Below are 20,536 nucleotides of genomic sequence, written 5' to 3' on the forward strand. Positions count from 1 at the left end.
CGATGCTGTTCCTAGCACCATGCTTTAAGAGCCATAAAACACAACCCAAAATATTACCGGATCCACCTCACCCTTCCAAGAGTGCTCAGGGCAAGCCCAATGTGCCCAACCTGGTCCTCTGCCAGACCTAAAGATGGAAGCCTTATCCAAGCCCTATATTTGATGAAGCATCCTTCAAAGCACGCACAGTGGATCTTTCTAAGTTTTCTGGTGGAATACCCAGCTGGAGGAATGCTTTCTTTCCAGTGACTTTACTCTGCAACAGGACAGCAACTTGACTTGAGAAGAAAATTCTGGCACCGGACTACTACGAGGTGGTCAAAGCTGTTTGGATCAAGACCAACTCCAAGGTGAACAAGCAACATAAAAACTTGAAAGAGTTGACCCCCGAGCATCATTACAGCATTCTGCCAGGACCAGCTTCAGTTATCTCCCGGGCCCTGGGAGGTGCGACTACATCAAATAAATAAACTGGCTTTTTATTTTCAGGATGGCTTCAGTATCAGAAGCCATTACCAGAGGGGGCTCTAACTGCTACAACAGAGCCCCAGGTGAGACGAGCACTACAACTGCCCTCGTGAGCAGAAGCCGCAGACAGTTTCACAGCAGAATTCCTGTTTGGTCATAGCATCCAGCTTACCAGAGGATCAGCTGAGTCCACCCACTGAGTGGGGAAAGGGAGAAGTGGAAAACAGGACACTTCAGACTTTTTATGGTATTTATTAAGCACTTACTATGTATCAGGCACTGTATTAAGCATCGGGGTGGATACAAGCTCATCAGGTTGGACACAGTTACTGTCCCACATGGGGCTCACAGTCTTAATCCCCATTTTATAGATAAAGGAACTGAGGCACAGAGAAGTAAAGTGACTTGCCCAAGGTCACACAGCAGACAAGTGGCTGAGCCGGTATGAGAACCTAGCTACTTCTGACTCTAAAGCTTGTGCTCTAACCACTAGGCCATGCTGCTTCCAAATCAGCATAAAAATCTTCATATCTACAAAGTCTCTTCCCAGTTCCCTTCAGCATCCAGACAATTCACCAGAGGTAAAAATCAAGCAAAGCGGCACTTCTGGCCCAGCAAAGCTGTGGCTAGCAAGCAGCAATCTGCAAGGCTGACAATCTCAAAGAACAGCTAAATTGTTCTTTCTAACTCTTAATTTTCTTTTCACCTCCCAAAGCGATAGTGGAGGTTGGGGAACAGGGAGGTCGGGGCAGGAGGAGTGATGTGCAACTGTACAGGAACATGGTTACGTAAAACAGAAACACAGTGAGGAGTTTTTTTTTTATGGTAGTTGTTAAGTGCTTAATATGTGTCAGGCACTGTACTAAGCGCTGGGGTAGATAGAAGATACTCAAGTTGGACACAGTCCCTGTTCCACAAAGGGCTGACGGTCTAAATACCCATTTTACAGATGAGGTAAATGAAGCACAGAGAAGATAAGTGACTTGTCCGAGGTCACATAGCAAACAAGTGGCGGAGCTGGGATTAGTACCCAGGTCCTCTGACCCCCGGGCCTGCGCTCTTTCCACCAGGCAACACTGCTTCTCCTAGGGCAGGGGTCATGATTCATTCATTCATTCAATCACATTTATTGAGCATTTACTGTGTACAAAGCACTGTACTAAGTGCTTGAGAGAGTACAATATAAATGAATTATATGAATCACAACCTGAGAAATGCCATAGGACGAAGTGCATTGCCTGGAATGGAAAAATCCAACCCTTTCTTCTCTTGCTCCAAAAACCCAGTGTTAAAAGTTGGGTAGGATAAACCCACAGAGACACCAGGAGGAATGTGGGATTCCCCAAGGCTGGTAGCACATACTGCTCCACTTTGCTATAGCAGGTCCAGCCCGAGGGTCTGAGCTAGGTAAGCAGAAGCTGTTTCTGCCACCCGCCCACTTCTATTTCTACCTTCAGTACCAGTCAGATGTCTGTTGGCCTCCGATTAAAGCTGGGACTAAGGAGCCAGGCAGAGCAATGCAGACGGCAGAAGTGCGGAAGAACTGGGATCGGGGATGGCAGGAGTGCGGTGCGAGATGGCCGGGGGACGAGAGAGGCTGGCAGGGGGAATGGATGTCCAGGAAGCCAGGAACAAGAAGGAAAAAGTTAAACAGTGAGCTTTGCTCAATACGACAGGTGGAAAAGAATAGCTCTTCGGAAGAAATAGCCCAGTGGCCATTATGGCTGATTCTCAAGGGCCCAGAGATTTCCCGAATGCCAAGGAATTGGGAGAATTAAGAAACTGGAGAGAGGTTATTCTGTCAAACCACAGGGAAGAACCGACTAGGAGTTAGTGGTCAGATAGTAAAAAAAAAAAAACAAAAACATTTCAAAGGACACGGATTGGAGCTGGTGTTTGTCGTGATAAGTCCACGTGCTTGATTATGCTTAAGATGAAAAGCGATGGACAAAGGGACTGGAAGTACAACAAAAAAATTATGAGTGCAAAAAACGCTAAAATCTATAAAAATTAACCCCTGGGAGATTTTTTTTTTACTGATGGGGAGGACTTGGGGTCAGAAAGCTTTAGGGAACTCTGTCCTGACATAATGAATTACAGGCAAGGCAGAAATCAGAGTTTAAACAGATAATGCAGTTTGTCCTCAAACCTTGGGTCCAGCATGACAGGCTAGCCCGGGACGATCCATACTGTTCTCTTGGAATCAGGATGGCAGAGTCAGAAACCCTGCTCGGCTGTGCACAGAGGAACGCAAACACAACTGGGGAACGTCCTGCTAGGGAAGGTTTTCTGGGCAACATCAGGGCTCAGCCAATGCTGGCTAAACTCACTAGGAGAAGCAGAGTTCTTCACACAGATGCTCTCTTCTCTCGGGTGGGCCCTGCCTTTGGAGAAGCTGTGTTGTATTATGCTTTCCCAAGTGCCTAGTACAGTTCTCTGCCTACAGGAAGTGCTTAATAAATACCACTGATTGATTGATGCTTTAGCTCAATTCCCTTCTGCCACTGTGTTTGCTAAATACAACCTCAATCTTTCTGTTAATAATGATGCGTAGACTTGGGCACTGGAGAGAGCGCCAGCATAAACTTCAAATATGAAGAGTGTATACATATATATATGACATACAAAACCATTCTTATTTAAGAGTGGGGAGGAGGACGAGGATGGGTGATATTCCTCCATGGCAGCATCAGCCTGCTAACTTGCTACAGAATGTTGGTCCCATCATGCCAACCATGCTTTACAAGCAATCAAAGCTAGGGCCATAAGAGCTGGAAAAGAGAGCCAAGCCAGGCCTCTCCTCTTGGGAAATCCTCCAAGACAACCTTTAGCTCCATCCTCCCCATTTACTCACCTAATTCCTCCTTCTTGCCTTGATATTTTCCTTTCCTTCGGTACATACCCATTCAAAGTAAGGAAAAAAATAGAAAACCATTTTTTCAGATATTAATTGCCCTTTTTTGCATCTGACAAGAACGCCATCCTGCTTGTGCTAGTGTTTTACTGCTCAATTTTTTCTTGTGCATCTGTTCTGAGTGTGGTAGCCTGGATGGTGGTAGAATGTAAACTCAATGAGGACAAGGAGACGTGCCTTTTCACTACTGTCCAGCCTGTATCTAGGCACCCAATAGGAGTGCCATGTAACCAGTGGTTGCTCAATAAATTTTCAGTGATGAAGACATTCATTTTCATTTTATGCTCTTCTATTTGCCATAAAAGAGGACGGTATACTGCCTCCAATAATAAAACACTTTTCAAATACACTCAGTTTTCCACAACGCATGCTTTAGTGCATGTTTTGGATAGATTGTGGTTAGGGACTGAGGGAACATTATTCCGACAACATGTATGAACTAGGCATGCCACATATCAAAGAAACCACTCGTATGCATGTGCACCGCGTCAAAAGGAAGAACACCTAAAGGCACGGTTTTGCAAAAATGCTACCTTTGTGTTACAGCTCTACGAGAAACCTTCATGGTGCTCAGCAGTGATGTTTTCACTGAACTCAGAACGGCCCCCTCCAAGCGAAGGAATCTGAGAACGTAAATTCTCTTGAATGGTCTCAATTCTTGGAGGAAAATAGGGTAAATGCTTAAAAAGAGGATCGAGTTGGTAAGGATGTCATATCAATACTAAGTGAAATCAACTGATCAATTAATGGTATCTACTGAGCACTTACTGTGTGCCAGGCACTGTACCAGGTGCCTGGAAGAGAACACTATAGTAGCATTGGCTGACACGTTCCCTGCCCACAAGGAGCTCACCTTAACAGTGAAGTTTTAACTCCAACAGGAAGAACTTGCCAGAATCGAGTCAATAAAAATAGGCTAAATCCTAATTCCACTGAAACAATGCACTGAGTTCAAACACAGCACATGTAACACTTCTGGACATATATTATTTGGCAACAGAGCCCTCTGATGAATTAGTACCAACAGAAGTAACGGCTCCCTAATCACCTGAGCTATTATCTGTCCAAACCATGGAATTTTCTCAGCCAAGAGTTGCTAATCCTTCAACAAAGAAATAGAAAAGCTTGAGAGACAATGATGGGATTTACCAATCTCTTGCAATAACAAGAAAAACCAGAAGAGAATGGAAAACATGATCAGAGCGCGGTTCTTCTCCTCGCTTTACATAATCTTGTGGAAACAGCTGTACTGAAAAAAATCAGAGGCAGGTGAGGATGAACAACCATTACTGAGGAGGTACAAGCAAACCGTCTGGGAACAAAATAGCAGGGCTGGGAGAATAAAGTTTCATTTTCTCACTTGCAAGATCAGTGGCTGGAGACCAACTTCTGGGGCAAAGAGCTTGACGATGATCAGTTTCCCAAATGGTTCCCTGGCTTCTCTCTCAAACCCACTGATCATTCCAAACGCAACGTTCAAGGCGGTTAAGACAATCACTCGTTCAGAAGGTGCCAGATCTAACCTCGAGCTATTTCTGTTTTCCTAGCTGTGCGAGGAGTGAACACTGAGGGAATCCTGAAAGGGCTGAGGCCTTCTTGACTACGTGAACTAGAAAGCCTTGGGCCTAGGACTCGTGCTCCTGAGGTCACATTTCTGTCCACGCTTTCCTCGTAAAACCCCAACGCAAACTAGGAAAAAGCGATAAGTGACCAAACTGTAGTGTCCATGTCCACCCCCGCCAAGACAGATTTCAGCAGGGCAGAGTACTAAGCCACTGAATGTGGCAGAAAATGCTCATCATGAAATAGCCACCCAGAAGCTAAGACATGTACAGTAAACTTCATTTTTACCCATATGTCTGGCCACACTTATCTGCATAGCCAAGTTTTCAATAACATCTTTTAATTGAAGCAGTGTGCCCTAGTGGACACAGTACAGTCCCTGGATCACAGTAAGCACTTAAAAATGCCATTAAAAATACCTCTGCCCCTCCTAATCCTGGTTCTACCTTAAACTGCTTACCCCACTATGAACTTCCATCAACTTCCTGATTCTCATTCACAGCAGTTATTCCTTAAGTGAAAAAGCTTCTAGTAAGCTCAAAGGGGACACGGGTTCCATTTGCTTGAGTAGGATGAATGCATACAGGTTTCCGGATCTCGGCATGAACTGGCATTATTTCATACATCTCTTCCTAAAACTATGCAAAGCCCTGCAATAAATCACAAATTCATTCATTCAATCGCATTTATTGAGCGCTTACTGTGTGCACAGCACTGTACTAAGCGCTTGGAATGTACAAATCGGCAACAGATGGGGACAATCCCTACCCAACAACGGGCTAGCACAAATGCAATTTAAAGACGTGCTCAAAAGTGGAGAAAAGGGGACGTGATGGGGAGGGAAGCAATTTGAGATGGTTGGTTATGTAAGTGACGACTGCAAATGATTGACACTGCTATTCCTAAAACAGCCCACTTGAACGAAATATTAAGAGGTCCTGACTGCTGACCGGACACTGCAGATGTATTAGTATCTTGAGGGATCATATGGTCACTCATCTTCAGGTACAAAGTCCCAGCTTTTTCTTCAACCCCTACTGTCAGGACCAGCCAAATATATATTCTTTGGGCGATACCTGCAGGGCAGTTCTTCCACTTGTCTGCTGGGTGACCTTGGACAAGTCACTTCACTTCTCTGGGCCTCAGGTCCCTCATCCGTAAAATGGGGATTAAGACTGTGAGCCCCATGTGGGACGGGGACTGTGTCCAACCTGATTAGCTTTAAATAATAATAATGGTATTTGTTAAGCCCTTACTATGTGCCAAGCCTCGTTCTAAGCGCTGGAGTAGCTACAAGGTAATCTGGTTGTCCCACGTGGGGCTCACACCCTTAATCCCCGTTTTCCAGATGAGGTAACGGAGGCACAGAGAAGTTAAGTGACTTGCCCAAAGTCACAGAGCAGACAAGTGGTGGAACCGGGATTAGAACCCACATCCTCTGACTCCCAAGCCTGTGCTGCTTCCCCTAGTAATACTAATGATGGTATGTGTTAAGTGTCTACTATGTGCCAAGCACACATAAGCACTGGGAGAGACACGAGGTCATCAGGTTGTCCCACGTGGGGTTCACAGTCTTAATCCACATTTTGTTCATTCACTCATTCAATCGTAGTTACTGAGCGCTTACTGTGTGGAGAGCACTGTGCTAAGCGCTTGGAAAGTACAGTTTGGCAACAAATAGAGACAATCCCTGCCCACGACAGGTTTACAGTCTAGAAGGGGGGAGACAGACAAAAAAACCAAAAGTTTTGTTCTGTTTGTTTACAAAACGTAACAAAAAAAACCCTGTAGTGATGGTATTTGTTAAGCTCTTATAATAATAATAATGGTATTTGTTAAGCGCTTACTAAGTGCCAAGCACAGTTCTAAGGACTGCGGGAGATACAGCATAATGAGGTTGTCCCACAAGGGGCTCCCAATCTTAATCCCCATTTTCCAGATTAGGGAACTGAGGCCCAGAGAAGTGAAGCAACTTGCCCAAGAACACACAGCAGACAAGTGGCAAAGTCGGGATTAGAACTCACAGCCTTTGAAGCCCAAGCCTGGGCTCTTGCCACTGAGCCACGCTTCTGCTCTACCCCAGAGTTTATAACAGTGCCTGGCACATAACAGGTGATTAAGCAGCGTGGCTCAGTGGAAAGAGCCCGGGCTTGGGAGTCGGAGGCCGTGGGTTCAAATCCGAGCTCCGTAATTTGTCAACTGTGTGATTTTGGGCAAGTCACTTCACTCCTCTGGGCCTCAGTGACCACATCTGTCAAATGGGGACTAAGACTGTGAGCCCCACATGGGACAACCTTCTACCTACCCCAGGGTTTAAAACAGTGCTTGGCACATAGTAAACGCTTAAGAAATCCCATCATCATTATTATTTTTTTATTATTAATCCCAGCTCCGCCACTTGTCAGCTGTGTGACCTTGGGCAAATCACTTCACTTCTCTGGTCCTCTATGACCTCATCTGGAAAATGGGGACTAAGACTGTGAGCTCCACGTGGGACAACCTGATCACCTTGTATCTCCCCCAGCACTTAGAACAGTGCTTCTCACATAGTAGAGAAGCAGCGTGGCTCAGTGGAAAGAGCACGGGCTTGGGAGTCAGAGGTCATGGATTCAAATCCCGACTCTGCCAATTGTCAGCTATGTGATTTTGGACAAATCACTTAACTTCTCTGGGCCTCAGTTCCCTCATCTGTAAAATGGGGACTAAGACTGTGAGCTCCACGTGGGACAACCTGATCACCTTGTATCCCCGCCCCCGGCGCTAAGAACAGTGCTTTTCACATAGTAAGCCCTTAACAAATGCCATTATTATAGTAAGCGCTTAACAAATACCATCATTATTATTATTGACAACATCTATAAGCCTCAGTTCCCTCCTCTGTAAAATGGGGATGAAGCTTGTGAGCCCCACGTGGGACAACCTGATCACCTTGTATCCCTCCCAGCGCTTAGAACAGTGCTTGGCACATAATAAGCGCTTAACAAACACCATTATTATTATTATTATAGCAAGCACTTAACAAATACCATCGTTATTATTATTCACTTGACATCTCTGGCCCTCAGTTCCCTCCTCTGTAAAATTGGGATGAAGCTTGTGAGCCCCACGTGGGTCAACCTGATCACCTCGTATCCCTCCCAGCGCTTAGAACAGTGCTTTACATATAGTAAGCGCTTAACAAATGCCATTTTTATGGTAAACGCTTAACAAATACCATCATTATTATTATTCACTTAACATCTCTGGCCCTCAGTTCCCTCCTCTGTAAAATGGGGATAAAGCTTGTGAGCCCCACGTGGGACAACCTGATCACCTTGTATCCCTCCCAGCGCTTAGAACAGTGCTTGGCACATAGTAAGCGCTTAACACATACCATTATTATTATTATTATAGCAAGCACTTAACAAATACCATCGTTATTATTATTCACTTGACATCTCTGGCCCTCAGTTCCCTCCTCTGTAAGATGGGGAGGAAGCTTGTGAGCTCCACGTGGGACAACCTTGCATCCCTCCCAGCGCTTAGAACAGTGCTTGGCACATAGTAGGCGCTTAATAAATACCATTATTATTATTATTATTATTATTATTATTATTATAAATAAGGAGGAGACTGCTACCTGGGCTGCTGGTGTCGGCCGGTCCTGCAGGTTGGATCTCCCACCACCGATCTCCGAGTTCGTCTGCCATCTCTGAACCGGTTTTCTTCTTCTTCTTCTTCTTCTTCTTCTTCTTCTTCTTCCTCCTCCTCCTCCTCCTCTTCTTCTTCTTGCTCTCCGGTCCCGAACCGCGCATGCGCACTCCACGGCGGCCTCCCCAGCGGCGTCTGATTCTTCAGCGTCCGCCTCCCCCCGATGACGCCCAGGCAACCGCCGTCCAATCAGAGGGCGCCTTTCCCACCCCGCCCTCTTTCCTCCCGCCCCTCCCTCTCGCTGTGTTCCGCCGTCCGCACTTTCGGCGCTAGAAACACCGGGGAACGCATCCGTAGAAACCGAAATCACCCGGGAAACCCACCGAAACGAGGGATCTCTCCCTTATTATCGTTGTCCTGGGAGGGGAAGAATTTAAGGGGAGGCCCAGGGTCCCGCAGGGGTGAAGCGGCGGTGTCGAAAGTGCCGGAGAGGAGGGAAAGGGAGGTTATGCTCAGGTTGGCCCCGCCCCCCTCGCCTTTCAGTTTCAAACCGCCGCGGGAGGCGCCGTTGTCAGGGAAACCGCAGGCGGGGCGGGTGCGGCCACGTGGAGAAGCAGCGTGGCCAGCTGTCATTCATTCATCCATCCATCCATCCATTCATTCATTTGTGTCATGACCACTAGTGTGCATATGTTTACAACTGGGTTTTTTTTTTTCCTACATTGCATCACCTTTTATCCAGACTGACATAACTTTTGGAAACACATTCCCTGTTCATGAACTATGAGCCCCTCGAGATATTGGGTCCAAGCCTAATTTCCACCTGTATACTCTTTTCCAGCACTTAATACAGTGTTCTGCACACAATAAGCACTTGGTAAATTACTTACTGCTACAGCTATTTTTCCAAGAGTGTTTTGTCCCAAACATGTAGTGAAAACATGCATTGCTGGGGAAATTACTGTATGTACATAAATACTTGTGTACATATATATTTGCAACCTCCCCAGTGCTTAGAACAGTGCTTTGCACATAGTAAGCGCTTAATAAATGCCATTATTATTATTATTACATCTAAACTGACACAAAATGAATTGTCAATTTTGCATTGTTCTTAGCAATCTCACATACTGATAAAATATTGTCAGCAGCAGCATATTTGAAGCCAAAGAACAAATCTATATTGTACTTCTACAGATATTTCTATAGTATGAGTTTAGGTCTATTACTTTTTTTAATGTTTTGTCAGTAGCAGCATATTTGAAGCCAAAGAACAAATCTATATTGTACTTAGATATTTTTATAGTGTGAGTTTAGGTCTGTTACATTTTTTTAATGTTTTGTCAGTAGCAGCATATTTGAAGCCAAAGAACAAATCTATATTGTACTTCTACAGATATTTTTATAGTGTGAGTTTAGGTCTATTACATTTTTTTAATGTTTTGTGATGTCCATCTCTAGATTTTGAATGGAACCTCATGGCAAATTGGGTGCCAAATCCTTGTAGCAATTTTGCTCTATGTGCCCCTCAAATTCTATGAGAACATTTAAAGTGATCCATTCTTCATTATTACATATGCTTGCACATCCTGTTTTCGTGAATTTAGAGCAATGCACAAAGTGATCCATTCTTCATTATTATGTATACTTGCACATTCTATTATTGAGTTACAGTTGAGATTTTCTTGTCACAACCTTGAGCCCAAGCAGTGGTCAACAGAACAGTGTGTGGCAGTAGGCACTTAACAAATATTATTAGTAGTATTATTACTACTATTATTATTAAGAAGGAGGCTGCGTTTGGCTTTGTGATAGGTAAGGAGGTGAAGACAGCTACCTGGGCTGCTGCTGCTATTTCTACCACCCAGTCCCACAGCCAGAGAGGTCATGCTAAAATCTGGATTTTACCTATTTGGGGGATGCCCTTGATTGATCGATCGATTGACTGATAAAAGCATACAGTAGATAAATTTTCAAATACCCATTAATTCAACGACTGTCGCATAATTCATCGCATAGGACACGGAATTCTCGGAAGTGTTGCTTGCATGGGGTGAAAAAAGAGAAGAGCAATACTTTTAAAGATATTTAATAAGGTATTTTTTCTCCAATCAGTACAAAGATTTAAATACAAAAATGATTTGCTATTGATGAGTCTCAAATCCATCATGGAAACTCGATGAAGTTACCAGTCTGTTCACGCCCACCACGCTCTGTAAATGATTTGAGATTAGATGCTACTATAAATTGATGCAGCCCACTAGGGGACAAAGAACTGCATTAAAATCTGTACTTAAATAATGGTAATGCCAGTTTAGTCCACTTTCATAAGAATGATTCTAGTTTGGAATTAAATAAGGAGTTTCACAAGACTTAGACATGAGAACAGACGAGCTTTTCTTTTTACATTCTTGGGATACTGTGACAGTCAAAAAGAGGAATAGACATAAAAATAACTGACTTAAGACTCCTGTTAAAGTGAAGTGGAGTAATTCATTTAGCTCTGAGATTAGCACCATAGTTGAACACACAGTATCTTGCATAGACTTTGCTTCCCCCGGCCGACCCTCCGCCAGTTATAAGTCTGCTGTTACATTCGTTGAGGCAAATTGGTAATGCGCCTAATGTTTGGAGTTGGATTCTTTGGCCAATCGGAATCTTTTTGGCAGCCAGAGATGAGATTTCTGCTCCCTCCGTGGTGAATGTAAAAGAGATAGGTGCCATTTCATAAGTGAGCGGACACTTGACACCCAGCTCTCTCCCTTGGTTCTAAGATAAATGACACACCCCTGTTTAAAAACACGGATCATCATTCTCCATTCCACCAGAATCCATCAGATGATCAGGCAACATCCCCACCAGATTCATTATTTGGCAGGTTAGACACAAGGATATTAGGCCAGAGGTCTGTCCGACCTGCAAATCAAAGTTTGGGCTTTGACATTTAGCTGGGAGTGGGAGAGTTAGCCTGGGGTAATTGATTCGTGTCTGTTCAGTCCTTTTCAAATGACAGCATGAATAAAATGGCACTGCTATAGTAACGGGCCTGGACCCTTTCAGCCAGGGTGATGCTCTTTTTGTTCCTGGTACAGATTAGCTCAAAAAAGCCACCCACGTTGGACATAGGCCATTACTCTAGATTGTAAGATCCCTGTGGACAGGGAATGTGCCTATGAATTCTGCGGCATTTTCATCTCCCAAGCACTTAGTACAGTGCCCTGCACACAGTAAGTGCTTAAGAAATACCACTGATTGACTGATCGATTGCACTCTGAATTCCCAAGTAGTTTTCTTTCCCACTTTGGAAGTTCATTTTGGGGCCATTTGGTTAAGAAAACAGTAGCGAGTGACATGCGTTTGAGCTGAGCTCTCAGGCTGAAATATTCGGACCGGCTCATAAGGAGGAGTGGTATCGTGGAAACATATGTCCAACATCTGTTAAGATGATACTCTGGGGGAAAAGACTGCGGCAAACTTGATCCAAATTTGGTCAGTTCCACCATTTTCAATGATAAGTGGGGCAGAACATCAAAACTTGCCTTTTCTTTTATTATTTTTGTACACCACGGTCCAAACCGTCACCCGATACAACTTTTCAACGGCATAAACTCTTAGAAGCGGCTACTTGTTTGGCTCCTTTCATAGTGATGTTTAACTTGTTCTTTTATCTACTCCTAGGGGTCAGGGGCGGGGGGGGAGAGAGGCCGGAGGGTGTATTCATCTCTACATGGGATACAATAAATACCCTGAAAAAGAGGAATGGACGTATTGGCCCGCGTAGAGTCCGGCGGCCTGTTCTGAAGGCATCTGGATATAGACCTGGTCTCCGGGCCTGAGCTGCAGCACGGCGCTCCCTGATGCCTGATCCAGGAAGCCCTTCTTGTATTCGTCGTAGGTGTACATCATAGGCTCGTTGTTCTTGAATAAGGCGACCCACACGCTGCCCCCTTTGCAGTGGACATGGTAGGCGAAATAGTAGACCCCCGGCACCTCGCAGGTGAAGATGCCCGTCTGGGGGTTGTAGTTCTGCCTGCCGTTGTAGAGCAGTTTGTCAAACTTGACGGGGGCGCCGACGGGCGGGAAGGGCGTGGTCAGCTCGGCCGTGAAGGCGGGCACTTGGTAGGCCTGGCCTCCGTTCTTCCCCTTCTTGCCCCCATAGGCGTAAGGGGGCTTCGCCCCTTCGAGGCCCGGCTGCACCTCTGGCAAATACTGGCCGACGGCCGGCGGGGTGGGAGGCCCCTCCAAGGCCGGCGGGCCCGGGGGTCCAGGCGGGCCGGGCGGGCCCGGGAGACCGGGCTGACCTTGGGGCCCGAGAGCACCCGGCTTGCCCGGAGGGCCGTGCAGTCCCGCCAGGCCGGGCTTCCCCATCCCGGGAAACCCTGGGGCCCCGGGCCTGCCCGGTTCGCCCTTAGGCCCCGGTAGGCCGGGAGGTCCGATGGGGCCGCTGGCTCCCCCGATCCCGGGGATGCCGATGGGTCCCTGCAGTCCCTGGTCCCCCGGGGGTCCCGGCTGCCCCTTGGGGCCGATCACACCGGGGACCCCCGGCAGGCCTGGCAGCCCCTTGTATCCGGCTTCCCCTTTGGGCCCGGTGGGGCCCGGCAGGCCTCTCATGCCCGGGGGTCCTACCTCTCCCAAGAAGCCCGGTTTCCCTGGAAAGCCCTGCAGGCCCGGCTCCCCCTTGGGGCCCATCGGCCCCGGCAGCCCAACAGCACCACCCTCTCCCTTGGGGCCCGGGAAACCAGTGACCCCCGGAGGCCCCATGGGACCGGGAATCCCCGGCGGGCCCGGTTCACCCGGAGGCCCGCCCAGGCCTGGAGCGCCCACGGGGCCCTTCTCTCCCCTGGGCCCCAGGGCCCCAGGAACTCCCCCCATGCCCCGGTCACCTTTCAGCCCAGGGAAACCTGGCTTGCCCATCCCCGGCATGCCGGGGGGCCCAGGCAGGCCGGGCAGGCCCTGCTCCCCCTTCCCACCGGGGAATCCCGGTTGGCCGGGGATTCCATCTTGGCCCGGCTTCCCCAGCCCAGGCACGCCGGGCGGACCCTGGATCCCAGGGACCCCAACGGGGCCCTGTGGGCCGGGCTCGCCCTGAATCCCAGGTTTCCCCAGAGGCCCCTGGGGCCCCGGGAAGCCGGTAATTCCCGGTTTGCCCATCCCCGGGAGGCCCACTGGCCCAGGCTGTCCCGGTAACCCGGGAGGGCCCTTGAGTCCCGGTAAGCCCGGCATGCCAATCCCTTTCTCCCCTTTCAGGCCTTGGAGGCCCGGGAGGCCTGGCTGCCCTTTTGGGCCCGGTTCCCCCTTGGGCCCCGGTTGCCCCGGCAACCCCTGACCGCCCGGCTTTCCTATGCCAGGGAGGCCGTGAGGCCCCGGGGGGCCCTGAGGGCCCGGGATCCCCATGGGCCCTACCTCGCCCTTCGGCCCGAGGTCACCCTTGATCCCCGGCAGTCCCATGCCGCCAGGCTTCCCGGGCATCCCGGGCATACCTGGCTTGCCAATCCCGGGGTAGCCTTGCAGTCCAGGCTTTCCTTTGATCCCAGGCATCCCATGGCCTGGTAACCCCGGGGGCCCCGGGGGCCCTCTCGGCCCAGGCTCGCCCCGCGGGCCTTGTTCCCCTCTCAGGCTGGCCAGCGGGATTTCTATTTGAAAGAAAAAGATGAACACAAAGACAGCCGTCAACCGAGATGTCGCCAAGGTGGCCGGGTCACTTCCTTCAGCTCCCCTCCCGTGGACATAGCTGCGATGGGTAGGTCTGCTGGCCACCGAAGGCCCCCATTGATCCCCGAGCCAGGAGATGTCACTCAAGGTGGTGTCAGATCCGCTACGGGGGGGCATGCCCACAACATAATATCAAAATTATGTGGTTAAATGACCTTTCTTCTATTTCTCCTCTCCTCACAACGCCATTCCCACCCTCCCTAGTTCCGTTTTCTCCGAGGATGCTGAACTGTACTTCCCAAGTGCTTAGTACAGTGCTCTGCACACAGTAACCACTCAATAAATACGATTGAATGAATGAACGAATAATGCCATTTTGTGCCCATTGGGTATTTCTCCAGGGGAATCCTTGTTCCTTCCGGGACTTCCTTCAGAGCTGCGGCATTTCCCTCGGGGCCCCATTCAACTTGGTCTCCCCCATCTGAGCCTCCAAAGTTTTTTTTTTTGTAATCGTATTTGGTAAGCGCTAATTATGTGTCAGGTACTGTACTGAGTGCTGGATACAAGCTTATCAGATTGGACGCAGTCCCTGTCCCACATGGGGCTCACAGTGTCCAATTCAGAAGGAGAGCAGAATCCCCATTTTACATATGAGGAAATTGAGGCACAGTGAAGTTAAGTGACTTGCCCAAGGTCACAAAACAGACCGGAATTAGAATCCAGGTTCTCTGACTCCCAACCCCACGCTTTTTCCACCAGGCCACGCTGCCAACTCAGTGGCAGCAGCCGAGAGCGACGGGAAGCTGGACATTGAATAAAAAATAAAAAAATATCGGTCATAAAGGCACCAGTGCCACATGTGACCTGGTCAGGGGATAGACCAGTTGAAAATTGGATTGTCTGGTATAAAAGCTGATAAATGGCCACCCTACCAAGAGGATACATATGCTGCCTTGTCTTGTCTTATGCCGTCGAGTCGTTTCCGACCCGTAGCGACATGCTGCTAGCAGGGCTACATTACACAGTGATCTAATGCCGGGGCTCTTACCTAACTTATCAGGGTGAAACTTTTCCAGCTTATCTGATACATTTTCTTATCTGCCCTTTTCAATCTCGGCTATTGGAAAGGCCCTAAAATAGTGATAAACACGGGGGCCAATTTTTCATTTTGCGTGCAGGGCTGATAGGAAGATAGGGGTCAGAAGGGGCAGAGAGGCTTCATCGAAGAGCCAGAGCAACTTTAGGGCCTTGCAGCCCAATTCAGAGGCTCTCTGGTCTAGTCAGAGTCCTGGGATGTGCGAGGCTGCGAGTCTAGTCAAATAAGCAATCGATACTATTTACTGAGCGCCTACTGTGTGCAGTTCACTGTCCTAAGTACTTGGAGAGCCCAATAGAATTATTGTACATGATCCCTGCCCTCAAGGAGTTTACGATCTTAGCCCAACCTACCCACATGTGGGTGAAAACAATAGCTTCAGCCCATAGCTGGAACCCCACAGCGGACAATGGCCTTCAGGGCCTGGGGTTACCGCCTTCCGAGGCATATTTTTTAGGGGGGTGGGTGGGGGCTAACTCTGGGGTGGAGATAGAACGGTAGAAGTTCGATGGCCACCTTCATCACATGGATTAAGGGCAAAAGATGCACATGCAGCGTTAGAGGCTTTGCTCTGTTCCCGTTCCTAGAGATGAACTTACGTGCACGGCCATAATCTCTCTTGTGAGCCCAATAGGTCAGGGGTAATGTCAACAGGCTAAGAAGAGCTCCCTTCCACTCCTCTGGAATGTCTACTTCCAACAGCCGGTGCAGTAAGAATCAGTCCCAACCAGGAAGAGTAGAAGGGAGCCGGGGCAGGGGGATGGTCCGGAGTCAATGGCTACAAGGGTGCACTCCCTAAATCCACCTTCCTTCTCCCCTCTGCCCCCGGGTTGGCATCCCAATTCCCGTCGATACCCGAGCCTGGCAGCTCCACCCAGTGCAGGGCCAGAGGTGGAGGCGGGGACGGGGACAGGAGGCGGGGTTGTGTTGGATTTACCTTTATTTTTCTTGGCAGCAGAGTCCTTGCCCATCCTCGGCACGGGCGGCATCTCCTTCATATACTGGGGGATGTGCGGGTACTCTTTGCCATATTGCATAGGGGGCACCTCTTTGCCCAGGGGAAGACCATCTTTGCCCAAAGGCATGTGAGGTACTTGTCCCAAGGGCTGGTACGGTGGCATCTGCGGGGGCAGCTGCTTGATCCCATAGTAGGCCCCACCTTGGACGCCTCTGATGGAGCCCAGGTAAATGGTGACCGCCACTCCCAGCAGCCAAAGAGGGGCAAGCGGCCCAGCCATCACCTGGAAGGGAAAAAGGAAAATGCAAATGTCACAAACACCCGAAGGGTCAAAGATTTGAGGAGCCTATGGGCGAGAAGTCAGGGTTGATCCATCAACTGTGTGCTAAGTGCTTGGGAGATCTCCATATAACTGAGTTCATAGACCTGTTTCCTGCCCTCAAGGAAATAGAGTCTAGAGGACTGTAGATTATGGACTGTTCAGTCTAGAGTTGAGGGAGACTTTACAGATGGAGACTGATGCCAAGGGGGAAATTTAGGTTCCTCAGCTGCTAAGGCCTCAGGGGTAAAGGGAGAGCATACAGGCTTCGGGAAGGATGGTAGAGAAGAAACATCTGTAAAATGGGGATTAAGACTGTGAGCCCCACGTAGGACAACCTGATCACCCTGTATCCCCCCCAGAGCTTAGAACAGTGCTTTGCACATAGTAAGCACTTAACAAATACCACCATTATTATCAGGGCAAGGACCGGTAGAAGAGGAATCCATCAGGATCCTGTGGTAAACTATAGTCTCTTCATTGTTTTATATCATTCATAACAAGAAGTATTGGCCTTAAATTATTATTATTATAGTTGTTAAGCGCTTACTATGTGCCAAGTACTGTTCTAAGTTGTTAAGCGCTTACTATGTGCCAAGTACTGTTCTAAGTACCGGTGCAGATATAAGGTTATCGGCTTAGACAAAGTCCCTGTTCTGCATGGGGCTCATAGTCTAGGTAGGAAGGAGTAGGATTCAATCCCCATGTGACAGATGAGGAAACTGAGGCACAGAGAGGTTAGTAACTTGCCCAAGGTCACACAGCAGACAAGTGGCAGAGCTGGGATTAATAATAATAATAGAATAATAATCAGGCCTATGCTCTATCCACTAGGCCACACTGCTTCTCTTAAATGTGAACCAAATGTTAGAATCCTATCACAAACTGGCTGGGGAATTGTCATCATGCTACATCTTTTCCTTCACAGAAAGCAGGAAAGATTAGTACAGTGCTCTGCACACAGTAAGCGCTCAATAAATACGATTGATGATGATGATGATGATGATGATTAACGGGCTACAGAGCGCTCAGCATTAACTGCAGAAGAAGCGTCCAATTAAAACTTCTTTAAAATAAACCTGGAGGGACATTTGGATCGGGGGGAGGTTCCTTGGTTCCTGGGACTGGTCATCTGTTATTTGCGTTAAGGTCGTTTCCCCAGATCTAACTGTGACTAACAAATCAAGGTCAGTCCTACAGTGCTTTTGTTGGGAAAGAATTCGAGAGGGAGGGATTTACTCTTTTCTGTCTGCAAAGTGCTATGGCAATGCTGAGAATTATGGTGTGCCAATTTTTGCTGTGACTCCTTCTAGACTGTGAGCCCACTGTTGGGTAGGGACCGTCTCTCTATGTTCCCAACTTGTAATTCCCAAGCGCTTAGTACAGTGCTCTGCACACGGTAAGCGCTCACTAAATACGATTGAATGAATGATGTTGGGTGAAAGCTAGAGCAAAATATTCATTTCAATGCAACTCCCCTGAGTGCCCACTAGATGGCAAATAAGGTACACAATTGTTCAATCCTTTTAGGAAGGCTGACAATCTCACATTTAAAATGTGCTTTCTAAACTTCTTCTGATGGAACTGAAGCACATTAAAAGGAAACCATGATCGTGTATTGAGTTTTCTGTGAACAAGTGTGGACTCATAAGGTACACAATTGTTCAATCCTTTTAGGAAGGCTGACAATCTCACATTTAAAATGTGCTTTCTAAAAGTCGTCTGATGGAACTGAAGCACATTAAAAGGAAAACATGATCGTGTATTGAGTTTTCTGCGAACAAGTGTGGACTCATAGGGAACACAATTGTTCAATCCTTTTAGGAAGGCTGTCTCAATCACATTTAAATCAATCAATCAATCATATTTATTGAGTGCTTACTGTGTGCAGAGCACTGTACTAAGCGCTTGGGAAGTACAACTTGGCAACACATAGAGACGGTCCCTACCCAACAGTGGGCTCACAGTCTAGAAGGGGGTGACAGAGAACAAAACAAAACGTTTCAACAAAATAAAATAAAGAGAATAGATATGTACAAGTAAAATAAATAAACAGAGCAATAAATATGTACAAACATATATACATACATACAGGCACTGTGGGGAAGGGAAGGAGGCAAGGCAGGAGGGATGGAGAGGGGGAGGAGGGGGAGAGGAAGGAGGGGGCTCAGTCTGGGAAGGCCTCCTGGAGGAGGTGAGCTCTCAGTAGGGCCTTGAAGGGAGGAAGAGAGCTAGCTTGGCGGATGTGGGGAGGGGGGGCATTCCAGGCCAGGGGGTGTATGGCAGATGTGTAGCGGGTCAAAAGCGAGTAAAATGGAGGAGCTGGATGTTCCCCAATACTGCAGGTGCGAGATCCAATTTTTCTTCATAAAACCGAGTAACTAAGCAGAAGCCATCATGAGGCCAAAATGAAAGGGTTCTGCTGAAGTGGTAGCCAGCCGAGACTACATGGCTCCATCTTCACGGCTCCTAAAGACGATTTCTTACTTTGTCATTGGCAGGCACTGACTTCAAACATTTGTCTGTGGGGTGTGACGAAACCAATCCAATAATCTGTTTTGAACGCCCAACTCCTCCTCTAAACTCCTTTTGGGCAGGGGTCCCATCTACCAACTCTGCTGGAGTGTACCCTCCCGAGCGTTCTGTATGGGGCTCTCCACAAAGCAAGCGAGCGCTCAGTACATAGCAGAGATCAATCGATAACCATTGTCAGATAAGCAGTATGGCATGGGGTTAGGGCACGGGCCGGGGAGTCAGGAGGTTTGCTCCCATTTGTCTGCTGCATAGGGTTAGGGCATGGACCTGGGAGTCACAAGCTTTGCTGCCATTTGTCTGCTGCATGGGGACAGAGTACGGGCCTGGGAGTCACAAGCAACTGGAACTGAAGCACATTAAAAGGAAAACATGATCGTGTATTGAGTTTTCTGCGAACAAGTGTGGACTCATAGGGTACACAATTGTTCAATCCTTTTAGGAAGGCTGTATCAATCATGTTTAAAATATGCTTTCTAAATGTCGTCTGATGGAACTGAAGCACCTTAAAGGAAAACATGATCGTGTATTGAGTTTTCTGCAAACAAGTGTGGACTCACAGGGTACACAATTGTTCAATCCTTTTAGGAAGGCTGTCTCAATCACATTTAAATCAATCAATCAATCAATCAATCATATTTATTGAGTGCTTACTGTGTGCAGAGCACAGTACTAAGCGCTTGGGAAGTACAATTTGGCAACACATAGGGACGGTCCCTACTCAACAGTGGGCTCACAGTCAAGAAGGGGGTGACAGAGAACAAAACAAAACATATCAACAAAATAAAATAGACTAGATATGTACAATTAAAATGAATAGAGTAATAAATACATACAAACATATACATACATACAGGCGCCGTGGGGAAGGGAAGGAGGCAAGGTGGGAGGGATGGAGAGGGGGAGGAGGGGGAGAGGAAGGAGAGGGCTCAGTCTGGGAAGGTCTCCTGGAGGAGGTGAGCTCTCAGTAGGGCCTTGAAGGGAGGAAGAGAGCTAGCTTGGCGGATGTGGGCGGGGGGGGGGGGCATTCCAGGCCAGGGGGTGTATGGCGGATGTGTAGCGGGTCAAAAGCGAGTAAAATTGGGGAGCTGGATGTTCCCCAATACTGCAGGTGCGAGATCCAATTTTTCTTCATAAAACCGAGTAACTAAGCAGAAGCCATCGTGAGGCCAAAATGAAAGGGTTCTGCTGAAGCGGTAGCCAGCCGAAACTAGATGGCTCCATCTTCATGCCTCCTAAAGATGATTTCTGACTTTGTCATTGTCAGGCATTGACTGAAAACGTTTGTCTGTGGGGTGTGACGAAACCAATCCAATAATCTGTTTTGAACGCCCAACTCCTCCTCTAAAGTCCTTGTGGGCAGGGGTCCCATCTCCCATCTACCAACTCTGTTGGAGTGTACCC

The 20,536-nt window shown here is 47.9% G+C and overlaps 2 protein-coding genes across 4 annotated transcripts in view; both read right to left on the reverse strand.

The window, feature by feature from the left end:
• CMSS1 (cms1 ribosomal small subunit homolog) overlaps nucleotides 1-8,710 on the reverse strand; it is a 263,733-nt gene extending 255,023 nt beyond the window's left edge. For both annotated transcript variants that reach the window (XM_038766081.1, XM_038766080.1), the window contains exon 1: nucleotides 8,565-8,710. In XM_038766081.1, the coding sequence (XP_038622009.1) occupies nucleotides 8,565-8,634 (70 nt within the window). In that variant the 5' untranslated portion in view covers nucleotides 8,635-8,710. The remainder of the gene's footprint in view (nucleotides 1-8,564) is intronic.
• A 1,940-nt stretch (nucleotides 8,711-10,650) lies between these two features.
• COL8A1 (collagen type VIII alpha 1 chain) overlaps nucleotides 10,651-20,536 on the reverse strand; it is a 131,223-nt gene continuing 121,337 nt past the window's right edge. The window contains exons 3-5 of one of the 2 annotated variants that reach the window (XM_038766373.1): nucleotides 16,261-16,564; nucleotides 12,321-14,208; nucleotides 10,651-10,788 (exon numbers count right to left, since the gene is read on the reverse strand). In XM_038766373.1, coding sequence (XP_038622301.1) covers nucleotides 10,773-10,788; nucleotides 12,321-14,208; nucleotides 16,261-16,561 — 2,205 coding nt within the window. In that variant the 5' untranslated portion in view covers nucleotides 16,562-16,564 and the 3' untranslated portion in view covers nucleotides 10,651-10,772. Of the gene's footprint in view, nucleotides 10,789-12,105; nucleotides 14,209-16,260; nucleotides 16,565-20,536 lie in introns of those variants that run through there. The other variant, XM_038766371.1, reaches the window with a different exon arrangement.

The sequence above is a fragment of the Tachyglossus aculeatus genome, chromosome 24 (genome assembly GCF_015852505.1).
Source record: "Tachyglossus aculeatus isolate mTacAcu1 chromosome 24, mTacAcu1.pri, whole genome shotgun sequence".
Classification (NCBI taxonomy): domain Eukaryota; kingdom Metazoa; phylum Chordata; class Mammalia; order Monotremata; family Tachyglossidae; genus Tachyglossus; species Tachyglossus aculeatus.